The sequence below is a fragment of the Parasteatoda tepidariorum genome, chromosome 11 (genome assembly GCF_982258835.1).
Source record: "Parasteatoda tepidariorum strain Cologne lab strain chromosome 11, Ptep-v5.0, whole genome shotgun sequence".
Classification (NCBI taxonomy): domain Eukaryota; kingdom Metazoa; phylum Arthropoda; class Arachnida; order Araneae; family Theridiidae; genus Parasteatoda; species Parasteatoda tepidariorum.
In genome coordinates this window covers 71,400,935-71,423,247 of record NC_141765.1, presented here as the reverse complement: position 1 = coordinate 71,423,247, position 22,313 = coordinate 71,400,935, and the positions used below count along the sequence as shown (strand labels likewise).

Genomic DNA, 22,313 nt, shown 5'->3' with positions numbered 1-22,313 from the left:
AATTGAAGCAAACTTTTACAGTCAAACAATTAACATTAATAATACATCTAAGGATTATTTTGCATTATCTCCTAGTTTGGGCTTAGCAACTCACCTTTAGGTTTCCTCACTTTCCTCACGTAAGATGTAAAACAGCTTTTACATTTATTATTGTACCAGGCATTTTCCCAATAATATATTATAATATCAAATTTCGTTGTGGATAAACAAACGAGGTTGTCTTTAGAGCATTATTAATTTATAATTTTTTTTAAAAAATTATTCTTAGTATTTTTGTGGGCTTTTGCAATTTCACAGTTATCTTGCGAGGATTGCAGTTAGTTCTTTGTACCGGTATAGAGTGTTCCGTAAAGACCATCCTTAATATTCATTTTCAGAGTTTTGATCAAAAGTGAAAAAAAAATCTATGTATAAGCATATATAAGCGTGGTATAATTAGAAGCGTTATACATTGAGAAAAATTAGGGATAAAATTACGGTACGAAGTACTGGCATCCTGAATGCTATTACTTTTTACCGTAAGATATTACGCAACAAAAATATCACATACAGTAATTTTTACAGCAATATTTAATGAATCACTGTAATTAAATAAATATTACTTTATTTTGATTTATCATTAGTAAAAGATCATATTCACGTTTTTTTAGATTTTTTTCGTATTTTATTTTCTACGTCATAATTATACAATAAATAATTATGAGATTCCATAATTAATAATATGCGTGTAATGCTTATTTATCCATATCAAAATTTTAAGCTATATAAATATAATTGATTATTGCGTATTTTTTTTCTCTAGGTCTAGTAATTTGGCATATAATCACTGTAATGGAAACACATAATCACGTTACCAATTTTTCTCGCCATTTCTTTTTTTTTATTCATAAAAATGATGGAAAAGGTTTATTGATTTCAATAATATTTTTAAATTTATTTTGCATGTTTGTAGGCTCTGTTTGCTATACGTTGATATAGACACAAGAAAGTCTTGTAAAAATATTTAAAAAAAATTTTTTTAATGCTTAAGCTTTTAATGCTTTTTGAAAGAGTGAATCTTCTTAAAATAAAAAATAGTTTTCTTTCCTAAAAGATGTTAAGATATATGTATATTCAAGTCCTTAAAATTTTTAATAAGTGAATATTTATAAAGTAATTATTTTCCACGTTTAAATATATTTATGATATATTTTACATTTGAAGTGATAAAGTATAATAAATTAGAAATGCTTCCTTAATTAATAAATTTTTCAGTTTATTAATTAAATTCATATTATTTCAATCAATTAATAAATAATAATTCAGCTAATTTTGACTTTTTACTATAACTATAATTTATTTATCTAATTCCCGAAAACAAAATAAAAAGAAACGTGGTATTTGATGAAGAGAAGATACATTACAAACATATTCAATTTAAAGTTTCCGTAAAAGCTGATGTGAGTAAAAAATAAAAAAAAAATGAATAGATAATAAGTTCTTTATTTTTTAACGCAAAGTTTATTCTTTATTTTCACAGTTAGCAGTTTGAACACCATCGTATTTACAGTTATTTGACTGTTTTGCTTGAATATCGTAAATGAAAATTAAATAAATTGTTATTTTACCGTTTTTCCGATAAATTTCTAACAGTGTAGCATGAACGCACATGGATCTGAATCTTAAAAAAGCTGGCTAAAAGTTTAATCGCTTTTATTAACTGCATACTCTGTAATTCTTAAAAATTTGGAGGGTCACTAATTACGAATTTATTATTTCCAATATGTCGGTGAAAAAGGATTATATCGATGATAGCTTTCAAACTATAATCGTAAAACATTAATAAATAAGTATTTCTTTATTTTCGAAATTCGTGATTGTTAATATCAATTTATAAATAATAAAATGCGGATATAACAGTTTTTATTGCTATTAAAAAATTTACTAAACTAAATTTGAAGTTCTAAAGTTTGAACTGTGAAAATAATTGGGATTGGAAATTAAATATTATAGATAAAGTGTATAAAGTACTTTATACATTTCAAAGCATCGTGCATGAAATTAAAAATTTACTTATCGTATTCATTATATGCTGAACAACAGAACTATGTTACCACAGTAGTAGGGTAAACTAACCAGTGAAGGAACACTTAAGCTTCGCTTGCCTTTTAAAAAATCATATTAATTTCAAAATTCGTAATTTTAGTTAAATCACAGTGTCAACATATTTGTCATTAATTGCAAATTATGTAAAGAAAATTGTAGAGAACTTACATAATATTGTTTTAAAGTTCTGGAGGTTCAAATAACAAGTAGTAAGAAGACCAAGTGAAGGAACAGCTCTTACCAGTGAATGAACACCCAATAAAAGAACACTTAATTTTGGTCATTTTTTAATGCTCTTTATGAATTTATAAGCCATACAAATATTTATAAACAAGCCTATTCTTGAAATTATAACATGTAAATACTTGGAAAATGTTGACTTTTTTTTGTAATCATGAATTGCAAATTAAAGTGTCAACATATTAACACATACTGTTCATTCACTGGGAAATCTATGCCCAGTAAAGGAACATGCCTGTTCCCTCACTGGTTAGAAGATGTGTTTCGTATTTTTAACATACTTTTGATGCGGAACATCATTAAAGGTACAAGAAAATTAAGGTTTATCTTTTATTTTCATTAACTTAGAAAAAAAACCAGTAAAGGAACACTTGTTCCTTCACTGTTTTTTCATTGTTTGGTAATCAAGTGAATAAACACACCCTTATCTCAGTACTTTATTATGCTATGATGCTTGAAAAAAAATAAAACGTAACTTCATTCCTTTTCACAGTGAGAAAAATAAAACTATTACATGCAACTAATTCCACTTCAAGCATATAAATACAAACACTCACCTTAGAATATTTTCAAAGAAACAAGGTGTTGCAGAGATAATAGCAAATTCAAAATTTTTTCCAGAGAAGTCTATTTGACCAGGTAATCCAAAACATTGCTAGATGACTTCATATTGTTTGGCAGTAAGCTACTGTTACCAATCAATCTAAAGAAAAACTTTCAAATTCTTATTTTTAATCAATATATATGAAATGTTCCTTCACTGTGTAGTGTTCCTTCACTGGTTTGTTTACCCTATATATGTTTTTTAAATTTTCCTTTTTTCCCCTTAGATTGTATAAATAGATAAATTGCTTCGATTCATTCTGAAGCAATTTTTTTTATCACGATAAGATTTTTGTTATATATTGCTTAACAGGAATCAAAATTTATTATTTAGATTAGATAGAATTACAGGTTACAAACTTTTTAATATTTCTATCTGGTATTAGTCATGAAAACAAGTTATGCATCAAATAATTTCATCAGTATTTGAGGTACATTGTTCTTTTACAAAACTATTAAAACCATCTACCCAAGAGAAAAAAATTCTTGTAAAATTACAGCTCTGTTTGGTAATGAAATTTCTGGTTAAAAGCCTGATATGATTCTGATATTGAAAACCAAAACATACGGTATTTAATCCAGTCAGTTGGAAATTTTTCCGTTCATATTTTTACGGTTTGCCAGAAACTTTAATCTTCAAAATTATAGTTCTTATCATGACACATTTATTAAAAAATACGAAACTGTAAGGTTAATTTAACAGATCAAATAATTTTTATGCCATGCTTTAAGATATTATGATAAAATTACCCAGATTTTACCACATCTGCCAAATTTCATCACACATTATAAAATCATATTTTGGAATTAATATTAAAAATACTATACCTTAATTTCAAAATATATTCGGTATATTGAGTTCAAAATTAGCTTGCCATGCTAATATTAAGAGGAAATCTTCCCATGCTAATATTATAAGAAAATCTGCTATTAAAATTCCTTATCTAGTATTCTTTTATATATATTTAAAAAAATTTGATAAAATATTGACAAAAAGATTCAGAGTACTTCTGATAATAAAAATAATTATTTTCAGATTTTTTTATTTTGACTTAAATTATTATTTTGAGTACAGAAAAATAAATAAAAAAAATTATTTACTGTAATCAATAAATAAATAGACAAAAACAAACGGCCTCTTAAGTAGTAAGATTGCATATGTTTTAAACAAAAAACTTTATTTTATCGCAGACAATTCAATTCCATCTAAATTTTACACTAGTTGAAAGTTATGCACAAGATGGAGAAACTTTTCGTCTTTAATTGATCCAGTTTGGATCGGTAGAATTCGGTCAGTCTAATAGTTACTACGACTTTTTCTCTGTCAAAAGTAATTATACTAAGCAGACTTTAGCTCCACTTAGTTTCAGCACTTCACTTAATTAAGAATCTCAACTATCGAACTCACTGTAAACTAAGGCAATAATTAGAAGAGCTAATGTTCAAACTTGCATTTGCCTAACTCCAGTTGTTATGGTGCAGTAAGATGCAAACAACATTTATTTATCTTCCTAAATTTGATGAGAAAGCCTTACGAGGAAAGTTTTTAGTTTAGAGACTTTTTTTTTAATACCAAACGAAATTCGAATTATTTTAGATTGAATAACAGGCTAGGAATGTGCAATGGTATTTATAGTAATTAAATTTTAATAATTTATTATTAATTTTCATTAGAAGCAAGTGTAATATACATTTAATAATATGTTAATATAAATGTATCGTAAGCAATTAAATAAATACTATTTCTACCGAAAGGATATGATTTGCTTTTCATCTTAACTTAATAACATATAATTTAAAACATAAAAAAGTGTTATGAATTCACATTGCTATTTTCATACATATTTTAATAATTTTCATTATTTTTTTTTAATTAAAGCATCAGAGAAGTTTGGGCCGGATTCTTCATTGGATCAATCTTTTGTAGCTATTGACAGTTCCTTGTTGACTGGTTAATATATTCATTCAAGTTCCAATATCGTCCTCTTAACTGTGAGTTAATTCACATTCAAAACAATTTCCTGTGTAAGATGATATCAATTTTGTACATTTCTTCAAATTTTCTGATCTAAACAAATTATGGATATGAGTGAGATAATAGTGTTTTAACTGTTACTGACAATGATTAAAAATGTATTTAAACAGTATTATGTAGCTATATATAAATTTGATGAGAAAGCCTTACGAGGAAAGTTTTTAGTTTAGAGACTTTTTTTTTAATACCAAACGAAATTCGAATTATTTTAGATTGAATAACAGGCTAGGAATGTGCAATGGTATTTATAGTAATTAAATTTTAATAATTTATTATTAATTTTCATTAGAAGCAAGTGTAATATACATTTAATAATATGTTAATATAAATGTATCGTAAGCAATTAAATAAATACTATTTCTACCGAAAGGATATGATTTGCTTTTCATCTTAACTTAATAACATATAATTTAAAACATAAAAAAGTGTTATGAATTCACATTGCTATTTTCATACATATTTTAATAATTTTCATTATTTTTTTTAATTAAAGCATCAGAGAAGTTTGGGCCGGATTCTTCATTGGATCAATCTTTTGTAGCTATTGACAGTTCCTTGTTGACTGGTTAATATATTCATTCAAGTTCCAATATCGTCCTCTTAACTGTGAGTTAATTCACATTCAAAACAATTTCCTGTGTAAGATGATATCAATTTTGTACATTTCTTCAAATTTTCTGATCTAAACAAATTATGGATATGAGTGAGACAATAGTGTTTTAACTGTTACTGACAATGATTAAAAATGTATTTAAACAGTATTATGTAGCTATATTCTTAATGATTGTTTACTTTGTTACAATAGAATTTTCAAACGCATTACATACGGAATACTAGTTGCATTTGAAGAGCTATGAATAGGCCCAAAAAAGACTGGGAGAATTAGTATGACCATGCAACTGAAACAATTTTTGTGGTAAGAAATAAAAAATAAAGAGTTACAAATATATTTTTGTTTTCGATTTAGTCACGACAGTGAATTAATGAGTTTTACATTAGTACTAAAATGGGAAGTTCGCCTTTACATTGATTGTTAAGAAAATATTTTATACTCGCTTTTATAAAATGTAATAAAAATGAGAATTTTTGTCTATAACTTATAAGCAAAAATAAGCTTTGAACAATTAAATAAAATTTTTCATGGTGGTTTATGTATATAAAGTCTATTTTCTCTAAAAATAAGAATATAATGTCTTATTAATTATTAAAAGTCTTACGTCTAATTGAAAACACATTTTACAATACTGTAAGTGTCAAGGAATTTCTGAAAGTGTGTAAAAAAAGCTAAAGAAGCATTTCTTAAAAATGAGGCAAAAAAGAAATAAATAAAAATAAATAAATAAATAAATAAAAATAATTGAAACATAAAGGCTCTCTCTCACATTTCGAATTATTCATTTAATTATTTATACTATTTTGAAAGCAAAATATCCTTAAGATAAACGATAAAATAATATTAATAAAACGATTTTCCTTGTTGTAATGTCTCTCCGTTTACTAATGAACCATAAACTACTTTCAAGTCGAACTTGAAAATTAAAAAACAGGTTTTATCATCTACTGCTACCTTTAAAGAAATAAAATTTTATAAATTCTCATCGAAAGAAATATTTTAAGCAACAAAATACCATATTAAGAAACGTATCTAAAAATATAAATTTTCATGCTACAAAAGTCATGCGCTTCAATAATAAACATTTATTAATGCCTGCCTTATTACTTACCCACTATGAATTTTTGAATATTTCTATTAGGTTTCGTAATTCCGAATTTGGTTCATCTTGACACAGCTGCAGCACTTCTGAATGAGTGAGATCCTGTATTAATTTATGAATTAATTAAGGTACGTACTTCAGAAGATAATGTATTCAATTACAATGCTTCTCGGAGAATGACGCGATAAGCAGAAATTAAGAATAATTTCAAGTGAGATAATCTTTCCTCTGCTGCAATTGAATAGAGATTTTTTTAATTCTCTATTAAGAATAATTTCCTATAAAAATAATTATTTACACATTTTAGAGTACTTTTTCAAATATTTGTTACAATTTCTCTCTCGGGTAGCGATTGAACTAAATTGTTTGTCTCTTCAATACACACTATTAGAATTTTCATTCTAAATTTATGGTAAAATAATCGGCAGCAGTCTATCCATCAAATTAACAGTAAAGTTTACGGTAAAGAACATTTTTACCTTTACGGTTTTGAAACCGTTCACATCTAGGATGGTTAAGAAACCAATAATACAAAACTACACGGCTTTTTAACCATTTGCAGCTAGTATGAAAAAACCGTATAAGAGAAATTTATCTAGACATTGGAGATAGTTTAGCAGCTTTATGGTGCTGCCATTTATGAGTGAAAATGAAAGTATCGTAGTCTAATAGTTCAGCGTCCCAAATTGGGGAGTGCGGGACATTGGAAACTCTTGACGTTTTGAAAGGAATGAAGGAAATACCGTGGTGCCAGAACTCGGACTCACGTTTTGTCGGTTAAGAGATTGACAGATTAGCCCCCTATGTACCCAGCTGTAAGGATTGGTGCCTACTTGGTGCGATAAAATCCTGGTTCCTTAACCGTATTAGGTGAAAACAGTTAATAAATGGTTTTTCTCCCAGTCAACAGTTTGAATACCATCTTATTTATAGTTATTTGACTGTTTTGTTTGATTATGGAAAAATAACAATTAAATAAATTGTTGTTTAACAATTTTTTCCGAGAAATTTCTAACAGTGCAGTATCATGCTAATTTGCTGCAACCTGAGTAAGATATTAAATTAAACCATACTTCCATTAAATTTAAACCATAGTATTATATATTCATGGTAAATAGGAACTAATGTACACAATAATATGTTTTAACTTATTACCATTCAAGTTACAGCATATTTTGAATGATATTGTAACATCACACATACAATTTTACTTAAACAATTTTAGATGACTTGAAGAAAATATTTTTAAAGTTTTAAAATAAATATATTAAGAAGAATCAGTTTATCTTTATCTAACATTCCACTAAGTTAAAAATAAAACTAAAAAGAAATAACTTTAAATCGATAGTTGTAGGTGTTGAATCAACACTATGTTTGATTGGTCTCTTCGTGACTAAACTAATACAGAACATAACATTCTTAGTTTAGTTTACTCGAGTAAACTAATTAATTACTTGAAGAACATCTGCGTGACGGAAACACTTTATTTCCTCCATCGTATTTGAAACAAATTAGATTGATTATACATTTTTCTTCTTAGTTTATGATCACTCATTTATTTTATATTAAAAGCAAATGAAGTCTCTAAATCTTTTTTTTTCATTCAAAGAAGTTATATACTTCAACGCTAAAGCAATTTAGTTTATCTACATGGAAAAAAAACTTATGAACATTTCTTTTACTTCTTTGCTTCATTTATCTTCTAAGATTGCCTCTGAAAGTACTTTTACAAAAGTTATGGTTTTTTGCTTAAAACCTAGTTCAGTTTTAAAACGGGGATTTGAATTTTGATAAATGTCTGAGGCGTGATTATTAAGATCAGTTTTCGTCTGTAATATTAGAGTTTTAATATGAATTAACAAGTATTTTGAATCAAGCTGGTTTTGATCGAAAAGGAATTAGGAGTTTTTTAAAATTAAAATTGATTTGCGGCGGTGAAAAGAACTTTTCTTAGCTGATTTTATGTTGGCATATCTCCATAGGATAAACATGAAAAATTTGTTTAAGATTCCCTCAGAACTAAATACATATCTCCAGCATACATATTGATATTTTCAGAAAAGGATTAGATCAAGCATTTATTTGTGTTAATTTTTTGTTTACATTTTTCCATCGTAAAATAAACAAGAGTATTTTGTTAAGGGCTTTTACCACAACTAAGGAATTTTGTAAGTTCCTCCAGCTTTTGTGCAATTTTCAGACGCGATTTAATAGCAGTCTTAAGATAAGATCCATATTTACATTCCATTTGTAATAACATACTATATGATAAACAAGAATATCATACTTATTCTCGTTTATCATTTAATATGTTAATACAAATGAGCAAAAAAAAATGGCTATTTGGTCTCTACTGTAAACAAAACACGAAACAGTATTTGGTACGTATTTTATTTAGGGGAGTGTCGGGTACCCCCGCCCACTGTCAATTTCATATGTATAGAATATTTTTTTCAAGTCAATGGGCCATCGGACATTAATTGTTATATTAAAAGAAGATTATTTTCAAAGTTTCAGGTATTTATGCAGCTGGTAACATGGTAAACAATAGTTTTGAAAATATGTTGAATACAGTAGTCATGAAATTAAGAAAAATTGGTTGAATGTTTCGATTAAACTTCATTTAAATACTAAACAAATAATTTTTTCTGTACATACAGCATTAAAGTATGTAGTCTTAAGTTTAATTTGCGCAAAGAAAGAAGTTTATATGTGAAAAATTGTTCCAATAATTACAAATTTACAAAAAAAATTGGATTTCGGGTAGCCCCGCTCACATGAATGTCGGGTATCACAGCCCAATTTCATTTCGTCGATAAATGTACGGCTGCAAAGATTATTATTTTATTGCTTCAAATTTAAATGTTATATGCATTTTTAACAACAAATATTGTTGTTATTAAATGATTGTTATTAAATGATAGAATTCACTAAACGTATAGAATTCTATAAACGTATATAAATATGCAATAAATAAAATAATTTTGTGATAAAAATGATGAATGAGGTTTATCCATTGTCAATACATTGGTCATTTTCATTTACACCTGAAAAAACAGTCAAAAAACATAATTTTTGTGACTGGGCAGGGCTACCCGACACATTTTGAAAAGAGCTGAAAAACATGTTTTTTTAAATTTCTACTTTTTTAAGTTAAACTATTCTTTTTTTTTGGTTTATTCTTTTTGCATTATTTAATTAGATGATAAAGCAATAGAAACATACAAAAATATTGATTATTACTCAATATTATACAGAAATATAAGCAATACTCCTTAAGTGGGCTGGGCTACCCGACTCTCCCCTACGTCGCACTAGAGCAGCACAATGGGCTATTGGCGACGGTCTTGGAAACAGACCTGGAGATGATCCGAAGGCATGCCTTCACAATTTCGATCCTCTGCAGAGGGGATGGCTCCCCTCCTTTGGTAGCTTGACGACCTGAGCACGAAGTCTAGCACTTTAAGGTGGAACAGTTTAACGAGGACCGATACTGATCACCCTCGGTCCCTATGCAGGCTGATCAAAATGGTCAATCACCCGTTTACTGACCGCAGTCAGTGATGCTTGCCTTCGGTGTTCTACTGAGAACCGTATCTTTACGATCAGTTCACTGCGGGACTAAACAATATTAGGAAAAAAGAATATTTATTTTACTTAACTAACTACACTGCTCAAAAAAATTAGGGGAGCACATGGCTCCCCTAATTTTTTTGAGCAGTGTACTAATTGTATACAAGCATAAACAAATCTTAAGTTTAAAAAAAAAGAGAGAATAAAGATGCCATTTCCATTTAGATTCTGTGAGGTGTCTTGATCAATTTTGTTAGTTTCAAAGGAATTTTCTCTAAATTTCAGCATTTCAACTACTGGTTTACGTTATTTCAGTATGACACATTTGCTACTCTTTTAAAATAAGAAAATTATAAGCACTTTTTCTCATTAACTTTATTTTGTGTTCGTTATTTGATTTTGATAAACATAAATATTTTGACAAGATTTAGTTTAACGTGTTTTTTTATGGGAAAATATTAATAGAATTTTTAATCTAAAATATTATGCTTGAGAAAAAAGATAATTTCGGTCTTTATTACACTCTCAGAAAAATGGGTTCAATGTTGAGCCATAAAATTGTCATTTTAATCCATATTATCAAAAATTTTGTTCAAGTAAGATTAATTTGCCCAGTAATATTGTTTAATTAAGCACATTATATTAACACTGACGAAAAACTCGTAAAAAAAACAACTTATTTTGCATGGCAAAAAAATTCTAATTTTTTTTTTAAAAAAAAGGGATTCTGGTAATAAACACCAAAACTTACGGTCTTATAGTATTAAAGTCATTTGTTGGATAGTTGTTTTCTATTTTTGTGGTAAAAGTTTATCCAAAATTCTGAATTTAAAATTTTTTTTTATTGCCCTTACATTTAATAAATATGAACGCAGAAAATTAAATTTCTCAGAAGGAAAGGTTTTCACGACATACTCTGAAGAATCGCGATTAAATTACCAGACTATTCTTTAAAACATTTCCTCCATTTTATTATTTATTCGGAAATTTCTGCACGGTATTTTACCAAATAAAATGGTAGTAGATCTTATAATCTATCATGCTTTCTAGAATGATTTTATTTTATTTTATAACAGTCGTTGAACAGCCGGCTCAATTTTGAGTTTACGACTACCAATGTTCAACTCCTCAGCCTTGTAATTTTGATTCTAATACAGAAAACAAGGGTACTCCTGGATCAAGTATTGGGAGAAAATTACCTTCAGGGAAAATGTTTTGATGGAACTAAACCGTATTTGCGCTAGATGGAGAGGAAAACCGCGGCCACTTCCCACGCTTAGCCTAACGGCAAGGGGACTCTTACCCGTGATCCGTCTACCACTGATGATATCTTATGACAGCACTGTGGGCTGTACGAGTCATATGCGGAATTAAATCGACCCGCTATCTATGGGATTCGAACCCGGTACATTTCATTGGGAAGGTCCCGGTATGATTTATAAAAAAAAAGACATTGGCATTGAGGGGATCATTCTGTATTAAAGAATGTTTTTTTTGTTGCTCGTTTTCATTCCTTGTACTATCGCAGTTAGGTATTCGGATGATTATTGCGACGTATTATCATTTGTTATTAAATTATTTATTGATAAACTTTGTCAATATAAAATCCTTTCTCCTTTTGAGCCCTCCTTTGAAAAGTTAAAAAGCTGCTTAAAAAATTGTTTAAAACTTTTGAACTTTTTAAGATATTCAAATCAGACTTTTTTCACTAGTTGCCAAATACGATACAAAATTCTGGAAAAGATTTTTTAATTTCTTTTCGCACATGCGCAGCATCAATGAACTACTTTAGATGCTAATATCTTGTCCAGTTTTGAACAAATTCTTACCTATAATAATTTTATATAATAAAAAAGTCACGAAAAAATAATTTTGTAACTATTTTTTAATTGCTCAAAATTTTTTTTTTAATTTTATTGAATATTTTTAAAGTTGCAGCAAAAAGAAAGGTAAGACAAAAAAATTTGCTTTTTATATAAATGTCCATATCTTCATAAATATTCGAACTAGGTCAATGACATTTTTTGCAGTTATTACAAATAACAACTAAAGTAATCGGTGTAAGTTACAAGTTCATTGCTTGATTTTCTGGTATAGGGTGATCAAAAATACTTGTTTTCTTTCGTAATTTATTATCGGTTCTTGAAAGCCTTATCCTTTAACCTTATCCCTTTTATAGTCCCTTAAGCCTTATTTCAAATTATTAAAAATTGCATTAACTAATTCCATCTAAAGTAATAAAATAATCCTATAAGTATGTCTTGGGAAATTCAAAAAAATTTCTAAAACTGAAAATGTCTCTTCCAGTATTGTAATGTAGTGTAGATTCAGTAATAAAGGATTTGTATAAGATTTGAGAAAGATTACTCTTTCCTACATTCTTAGAAAAAAGTTTTTTGAATGTAGAATCATAATACCAGTACTTGAACTATTATATCCTACAGTGATTTACCTAAAACAAAATTCGAGTTTTCTGAATGATTTATCTTCATTTTCACAACAGTTGGCATTCCCACGCAGATTTTCTAAAAATGACTCCTTCTAGTTCTATGCCCCCTTATAAGAGATTTAAAAAATAATCCTGTTTTTATTCAGACCACCCTCGTTTTTAAAAAGGTATATTTAAAATTTCGGAATTATTGGAAAGGTCTTTCGCTTGTTTTATTGAAATGATAGACGAAGTTTCATTGTATAAAATTTTACTGCCCCGTAAGACAGAAAATTGTGGTAACTACTTCACACTGAAAGTAGTTTTGTGATGCACCAGGATTGTTCCTTTACACAACTTTTGGTGAAAAGTAGTTCCCTTCATTTTTGGTGGTAAGATAAACTAAAATTTTTAACTAAAGTTTAACACTAAACACTTAACACTAAAGTTTATAAAAACAATACGATATAAAAAATAAGTGTCTGTAAATTTATTTTACGATTCAATTAAAAGTAGGAAGAATTAATTTAGAATGCATACAAACATTAATTATTAAATGAAAATTAACCTGTGAATCAAACATGCGCATAACAAAGAGAATATTAAGACGAATTCGAATCAGGTTTAACAGAAAAGTGGATAGAAATTAAATGTCACGAAATTATTTAATACAGTAGGTAGATATTTAAAAATTGAAATACAGTTATTACACAACTAAAAACAAGCGTACATTTCGTAACGGAAAACTCTTGCTTCTATCGGTGTACAACGACATGCAAGAAAACAATAAATTCACGACATCTCGTACTCAAATGCAAACAATCTACTGACGATATCCAAATTACACCGAAATTGGCTCTTTTGGATGCGAAAATAATTCACTAATGGTGTAAAAATGAGTGAGCTTGATGTAAGTATTTTCCATTTTCGGTGTCTAGATTTAACTACACTGTAAAAACTGAGGTGTAATCCGCATTTAGTGTTAAAGAACTCCAAAATTGTGTGAATGAATACTTTATTTCAAGTTGATACCAAATTGAGGTTTAATTTGCGCTTTAAATGGTGTAGTTAAATCTAAGCGATAACTATTGGAAAAAGTTTACACCAAGTTCACATTCATTTACTCCATTCATGACTTATTTTCGCCAATTTCAACGTACGCTTGGAAACAGTCAGAGGATCAATATTTTTTGTTTGCTCACTATCCAGAAAGTAAAAAGTGAAAGCTTGATTTCGCCTCACACGATACTAAATATACCACAGAAAAAGATGTAAACTGTTATAAAAGGCATGTAAGTTGTAATGATAATTATGTTCTCTGGAGAAAATTCATAGAAATTTGTTAGTTGTATTAAATAATTTTATAATATTTAATTTCTATCTGCTTCGAATTTGTTAAGTCTTGTTCGAAATCGTAATATTCTCTCTGTGCTATGTGTATATCTGAATAACAAACTAATTTCAATTTAAAAAATATTGTATGTATGCATCCTAAATAAATTATTCTTGCTTTATAGTGTATCGTAAAAATAATGTTTTTGATTCTTATATGTATCCCATCTTACTGTAGTTATTTGTTTTATCGTTTCTGAATTACAAAAATGGAGGCGGCTACTTTATTGCAAGTTGTGTTAAAGAATATTCTTGGCCTAGTGAAACACCGAGAGTTATATATTGTGTTTCCCAACAGCACTTGGTGAAAAGTAGTAGCCACCATTTTTGGTGATACTGAAGTTTTTTTACAGTGTTCTAACATGCAATCAAACTGGTTGTTAAAACACCTTCCTTTCTTAATTGTCAACAAAAACAAAAAATTGGCGATATCTAAAGTGCGTCACCATTGGAGTTTTCGAAAGTGAAAATCATTCCCAAACGGTGTGAATGTGCGAGATTTAAGTATAAGCTTATTGGATTTTAAGTGTTTAGGTTTAAATTACACCTTTTTAAGTATATTAACGCTTGATTTGGTATTGATTTCAAGTAAAGTGCACCTTCTCAAAATTTTATAGATTGTTCAACACCGAAATCAGAAAGGTATGGCACCATAGATTTTACAGTGTTCTTGAAAAATATAAGAACTTTAGATTTTAAAATATAATATCTCAAATTAACACTGCTTTATAATAATGTATTATGTATATGTATTTCGAAAATGTACTTCGAAAAGTAATGAAATCTATTTAATCTCAAAATGTGGAAAAATGGTAGGGAATATAAAGATAAATTTACTTGTAAGGTAATAATTGAAATTACATTTTTTTGTCAAAAAAGTTAAGAATTTACCAGACAAAACTTGGTAAGTTTAAAAGTATCCTAACAATTTAATAGCACATGCTTAAAATCAAAAGCTTATGGCTGGGATTCATTATCAAAAAAAATCTTTAGGTTTCAGTCAGTTATTTTTGTTTTAAATAGACATTCTTTTATTATCCAAGTTTCACTACACCAGTGTTTCCCAAAGTGTGGTACGTGTACCCCCAGGGGTACGGGAACAGTTTAGCGGGGGTACTCGTTCTTATACGAAATATCTTGCAGCAAACGAAAATTTCAAAAAATTTTATTTAAAAACAAAGCCAGCCATGAAAATTTACGGTGACTTATTTTTCTATTGGCTATTTTTTACTAAGTTAACAGTTAATAATTAGTGGTGTCAGCAGCCAGTTGTGATTTTTAACTTTTGTGCAATTTTTTTATCACAGCAACTGTTATCACAGCAAAAACAATATCATCCTTCTCACTGATGCAAATAAACTTATTAACAAAACTTAATACCAAAAAAGAAAAATAAACATATTTTTAATAAAATACATTAATTTTTTTTATTAGTGGTACACAGCGTTGCGAAAAATTTAGAAAGGGTACACGAAAGTCATAAGTTTGGGAAACACTGCACTACACCATTTAAGGGTGAAGCAAATTTGAAATTTTTATAAAAAAGCAGAAGAAGCTGTTAGTTGAAGCAAGTTATATGATCTGTCCTTCATTATGACTCTGAATTGATTAAACGTTTACATGCAAGATATTTATTAACCTTTAAAACAAGAAAATGGAATTCAAATATAAAGAAGTTAATAGTTAATGTATTTTGTTGCCTTTTAAGAAAGTTCAGCCTGAATCCTTGTTTAGACATTCATTTAATTACAAATACTCATATTTTACAAGTCTTAAAGACATCGAAATTTAACAAACTGATCAAAAAGAAAGTTAATAAATGTTTACTAAATGAAACATAAGAACATTTTCCGCCACATCTAATTTGACTCTTTACGTTAAGTTACAAAATTTTACTACATTTAGAACCAAACAGAATGATAATAAAATCATGTTTCATTTGTATTTGTATCAAATGTCATAACCATTATAGTAAGAATTACAGTACTTTTTGGTGTTACCATATAGACAGGAAACATGGCAAATTTTATCATATTTTGGTAGTTTTGACCATATTTTTTTCTCAGTGTTCGAAGTATCAATGTTCGATGTTATGGAAAATGAAACCAAAAATCGTGTCTCGTGTTCTACTTGAGGCAAAACGTGTTTTCGACCCGAGATTATTGTTAAAGTAATAAAAAACATTTTTGAGTTTCTAAGAAAAAAATAAAGTGAGTAGGTCCTTCAGTATAATCAAACATTCCAAGTAACTCTTTCAAAAATTTTAGACAATTGTTGTTGTTGTTGTTCATTTACGTCGCACTAGAGCTGCACAATGGGCTATTGGCGACGGTCTGGGAAACATCCCTGAGGTTGATCCGAAGACATGCCATCACAATTTTGATCCTCTGCAGAGGGGATGGCACCCCTGCTTCGGTAGCTCGACGACCTGCACGCGAAGTCGAGCACTTTACGGTAGAACAGTTTAACGAGGACCAATACCGCACACCCTCGGTCCCTACGCAGGCTGATCCAAGTGGTCACCCACCCGCACACTGACCGCAGCCAGTGATGCTTGACTTCGGTGATCTCCTGGGAACCGTGTCTTAATGATCAGTCCACTGCGGGACTTTAAGCGCATAATATATACTTCCAAAAATTTTCTGTTTTTTTTAAAAGTTTCATTATGTTTCTGATCAGAAATTGCACATTTAAATGATGATGATAATTTTATTTTTGCATCGTCACAGTTTATTTTTTAATTTCAAATTTGCGATATGGTCTTCTTTTCAAATCTTTCATTGCAATTAATAAAATAATCTGAAAATGAGACATTTCAAATTTTAAATAAGCAAAATCTGATAGTTTAAAAAGGAAATTTTATTATATTATTGAAATGAATTAAATATAAAAAAAATTCTGTTATTTATTAAGTTTTGAAAGTCACTTTATTACATAAAAACTGTTCTTACATAATAAGTGTGAAATATTTAAAAACCTTTATGCAATAATTTCAGGTCAAATGTAATAATCGAGCACAATACAATAATAAATAAAAGAAAACTACAATTTTAAAATTGATTTCAAAAGCACTTTTGTTTCCTTTAACCTCCCTTTGCTTAATTCTCTCGCATAATCATTAAATTAATTAAAAGTAAACGCTACGCATTGAATAATAAATTATATTTTAATACTTCTCACAATTAAGATCCATTTATTCGCTGACCATAAACGATAGATAAACAAGAACATATTTTATACTTAAGAGTAATACTATTTGCCTTACAAATTGCTGTTATGAAAAATACTTGAAGCAGAAACGATTCTGATAACAATAAAAAAAAAATAGCCATTTCTGTTTTATTCTTTGCGATCGATGTCAGCGCCAGATGTCGCTGTTGGTGCAAGCCTGTTGCTAATTCACGAGCCCATTCTGGTCCAGCTCTAGATGCGAGTAGGATCTTACACATCCTGATTCAGTAGTAACCTGCACGCATGTATTTTTAGGAGAACAAGTAATGTGGTTTTTGCAGAATAATAAATACTTGCCCAACTCCTCAATTTGCATGTTTTTCTCGGGAGCTTTAAGACTTTAAACAATTTATTTTAAGTGCGTTTTATCGAATCAATTGGAATTTTCTCTATTGATAGTGTGTTTTTTAGTAAGACTGGTTTTTTCTAATAATTATACATGCAAGATTTTTACTACGAGAAAGAAATGTTGCTTCTTCAGGTGACTTTTAGAATTTCTTTTATTCTTTGTTATATATGAGAAAACAGATGACACTATTTTGTTTTGCAATATCAATATCAATATTTCAAAGTCAATTTTTATAAATATAAACTTTGTTGATTTCGACATTCATTTCAACAAAGAATTCTTTTTGCATATCATGATAAGAACTTAATAGCTTTGCATATCACATGTCTATTGCAATTATTTTATTTGCATTATTAAATAGCATATCACCTTTCCATCATGCAAGATAACTAGACTTAGCAGGAATAATTAGTAATTATTGAAAATTTTCCGTTTATCCTTTTAATTCAATTATTCAATTTCAAAATCTTTAATTTTATGTGATTTTCGTTATTCAATTGATTAACATATTATTGTTGTTAAAAGCTGTTTTTAGATAGTTATTTTTTGGAAATATAATTTATTTACGAATATTAATAACTAAATTTACAAGCAAATAAAGGTAGTTTCTAATGTGACTTTTTTTCAAATTTAAAGATAAATAAGCAACATTTAAATGCATCAAAGTTTGATAAAAACTTAAAGAATGTCAAGTTTGAAACTGATATATGAGCATACAAAATACTCACCAATGTGATACGTAAAAATTAATTAAAAAGCATTTTGTAAGTAGTTAAATTTAATTTTAGTTTATAAATCTGATGGAATGAGTTAGTAGTGGAAAAATACAGAGACTTTTAGGGTCCCCCATTTAACAAAGATATCATCCCATCTAAAAATCTATAAGAAGTTCAAAAAATGTTCTAAGTGATATAAGTAAAAATTAGAGTAAAAAGCACCGTATATGTCATTTCTTTACCATATCAAGCCGATATGAAGACATGGCATCTTTCGCAAAACATCTCAGTACTCATCTTTATTTTCATATGGAACGCAATCACCGAAAACAAGGTGGAAGAAACTCTCAAACTGGATCTTCTGGCTTCTCTCAAAGCGAACTTCAGCATTCACCATCTACCAATAGACCTCGTTCTTGGAACAAAGAAAACAGTCATGGAGATCTCGAGCCTGGAGCTTATAGTTATAGCAGCGAGATTGTGTCTTCCTACGATAATCCCCTTGGTATGGACAGTCTCAGACACATAAGTACAGAACACAGAGGCAGTATTGTAGGTAGTGACTGGCCAGAGGACTATTTTAGTTATAGTCCATACCTCTTAACTCCGGACTTGTCTTCAAAATCTCGGACTCGAAGACGTTCTAGTAGGCGATATGGTGGTTCATCGAATAGGTATGAGCTTTGTATTGATGATGATGATGAATATGTTCAACCGATGAGGGAACATCCAAGACTTAGACCACCGGATCCTTCCTCACCCATTTTAGATCGAAGGTTTTTGCCATCAACTCCTAATTCATCCAGAAGTAGAAATGGTCTGGATGACTCCCCATATTATCCTGATGAAGTAGATCAAGATTGTTTTATTGTTCCTTCCCATATGAGAGGGCGGTTTCTTCCTTTGAAAAACGTGAGTTTTTAACTTAAAACAAACTTTTATTTTCATTTCTCTCCGCATGAAAAATTTTAACAGCATGCTAACACTGTAGAATGTTTTACTTTCTGATATGTTTAATATAGTTAACTTAAAATTTATTACAACATTTAACAATGGACTCAAGTAAACTCTAAGGCAATGAACCTTTTTTTTTTCTAAGAAAGATTCATAAGCCTAAACAAACGAAATATGTTCCAGACATAACAAATATATTAAATTGAGATTTTAAATATAACTTCAACATGTACTTTTTTTTAGTAAACAATGCTCCTAAACTTTTAAAAAAAAAGAATTTTGGAATTTTATTTTCAGTTAATAGGCAGCAAACAATTAAATTGAATGATTTTTGAATGCAAGAGAGTAAACATTTACAATGTTGTTCCAAAATTCGCACACGAAGTATTTCTGATATGAAGCACAGATTGAAGAAAGAACTAAAAATTGATCTTTTTTTACTATTCATAAAATAAACAATGAAGAACTATGCATGGGACAGCATATGGTGGTGCTATTACTTACGCATTCTTTGGTAGAAATTCTATAGACCGTAATCGTTGGGCAGGACTCTTGAAAATGTAAAAGTGTTAAATGACAGCCAATTCTGATATACAAAACAAGAATGACACATCCAGAAAATTATACAAAAAATAATTGTATTAATCCGGATATTTCCTTCTGTAATTCCTTTTCAACATTTTATAGCACAGATGATGCAATAGATTTCAACACTCTTTGTGTCTAAATATGAGGTTCAAAATCTGAAATAAAATCTCTTTGATATTGTTGTTTATAAACAACAGGAAGTTGTTTATATCTGCTAAATTTTAAATTTAAGGATTTCACAAAACAAACCATAAGCTTTAATGCGTTGATATATTATATGACATATTTAATTAAATTTAATTAAGCCTGCAAAAATGTTTCCTTAAATACTAGAGAAGGGAAATTTTTTCATTATTTTTAAATATATTTCAAGTAAAATATGTAACTTACAACAAAAGCTATCATATTTTGTAAAATTGTTTTTCTCTCTACTGAAGAAATTAAGTTCACGAATTTCTTTTTCGTAAAAGTGATCACCTTCCAAGGGATAATTTTTGAATTAATTGATAGATTATTTAAATATTATATTCATACGCAGAAATATCGCTAAATGGAAAATAAGTATTTTTTAATGTTGAATCTATATCTATTAACTTTCTCATAAAAAATATAAAATAATATGATGAAGAAAGATATGAAAATTTTCTTGGATAAATCTGCAACAATAACTTGCACATTAAAATATCTTGGAAGATTTTTCTAATTATTTGTGATTACAATAATTCTGGATGAACTAACTACTGCGAAATTTGAAAGTCTGTTTACTTTTTTTTTATGCATTGTAAGCCTGCTTTTTCATAATCTTAAAGTTGCATATTGGTAGTCTAGTAGTATAACTATACAATAAATTTTGAATAATTAATTTTCAACTTGCAATACATAAATTGTGTTTATTTGCTTTAAATTTTTGCATTAAGTATTTTAAAGAAAATATTAGCTGACAAAATGGGTTGTTCAAAACAAAAAAAAAAATGTGTTGTAACATTTTCACTTCAATGGAAATTATTTATACTCATTACGAATATTTTACATAAAAAGCGAAATTATTTCTATATACGAAATATAATCAATAAAAACAGACTTCCAGACTTTAAAAAAAGCTTAACATTTCACAAGAAAAATAATACTATTTGCGTTTAGTTTTTATTTTTTCTTAAACTAAATATTAAATTAAATAATTAATAAATACTCAAACAAAAAATTAAAACAAGTGTTTAATGAAAAGTTTAAATAAGTGACAATTTCTTAAAATAAAGGATAAATTTAGTTTCTTTTCCATCACCATAGCTATAAATACAATAGTACTACTTTGACTAAAAAGCAGTTTCATACTCTGCAATGAAAATTAAAAATGAATAAATAAGCTTTGAACTTTATGTTTAAGTTAGTACGAATTCATTTTTTTCAGTTTTAACACTATAAAGAATCGTTTAAAAGAAAGCATTTTAAGATACATTTTGAGCATTAAATTATTCAACTGTTTGTAAGATGTGAAAAATTTAAAAGTTACATTGAATTAAGTTCTAACTTATAATTTTAAAGTGCAAATTATGCAAGTGCCTTTTTTTGATCAAGCCACCCTCAATCACTTCCTCAGTGGGCATCTCTGGCATTTGTGCTTTGAAACCAAGTACTCCTCTCAGCAGACTTTTTGGGAACATCAACTAAATTTATACTATTTCATCCAAAATGCAAATTTATATTTTCGATTGTAAATTACGAAACTAAGTTGTTTATAAAACTTTTTGCTTAAAAACCAAGAATTTTTTGTTGTTGTTGTTGAAAACTTTAAGCATTTGAAGAGTCGAAACAAAATAAGATATAATAAAGCATTCTTAGACAGTTTTTCTTAGTAATAATTTGTGAGTTCTGAGAAATTTAAAAATTAAATTGAAGCTTAAAACCGTAAAAATTCAATGTTGCAGTGCAAAATACTCCGGTTATATTTGCAAAAACTAAGTTGCAAGTGGTATCTAAAGTGATTATTTTTCCCATTGAAAATTAGAGAGCTATTTTAAAAACAAGTTCACTACAGAATCGTTTAGCCCTTAAACAAAAAAGATGCTTTACAACATTTTTCTTAAAAAAAGATTTATTAAGAAATTTTTTTGCCGAAATAACTATTTTACATTACTAGTTTGAAATCTATTTAAAATTTGAAAGCTTCATTGCATCGAATACAAGGCATTTATGTTGTAGTTCAAACCGTTTGAATCGTACTTCTATGTGCTTGGAGATACATTTTGTATTATCATCGGAAAAGTAAAAACGATTCAAAAGCATACCCTTTACAAAATAATTTTTTCCAAAAAAAAGAAGAAAAATTCTTCAAATCATTTTTTTTAAAATGCAGAAAAAAGATATAAGAAGGCACTATTTTTGGACATCATATTATTTTATAATT

The 22,313-nt window shown here is 28.2% G+C and overlaps 1 protein-coding gene across 2 annotated transcripts in view; it reads left to right on the top strand.

Moving 5' to 3' along the window:
• Positions 1–17,447: 17,447 nt before the first annotated feature.
• The window catches only part of LOC107443977 (uncharacterized), a 159,412-nt gene continuing 154,546 nt past the window's right edge, over positions 17,448–22,313 (top strand). Inside the window, exon 1 of one of the 2 annotated variants that reach the window (XM_016058006.4) lies at positions 17,448–19,279. In XM_016058006.4, coding sequence (XP_015913492.1) covers positions 18,632–19,279 — 648 coding nt within the window. In that variant the 5' untranslated portion in view covers positions 17,448–18,631. The remainder of the gene's footprint in view (positions 19,280–22,313) is intronic. The other variant, XM_016058008.4, reaches the window with a different exon arrangement.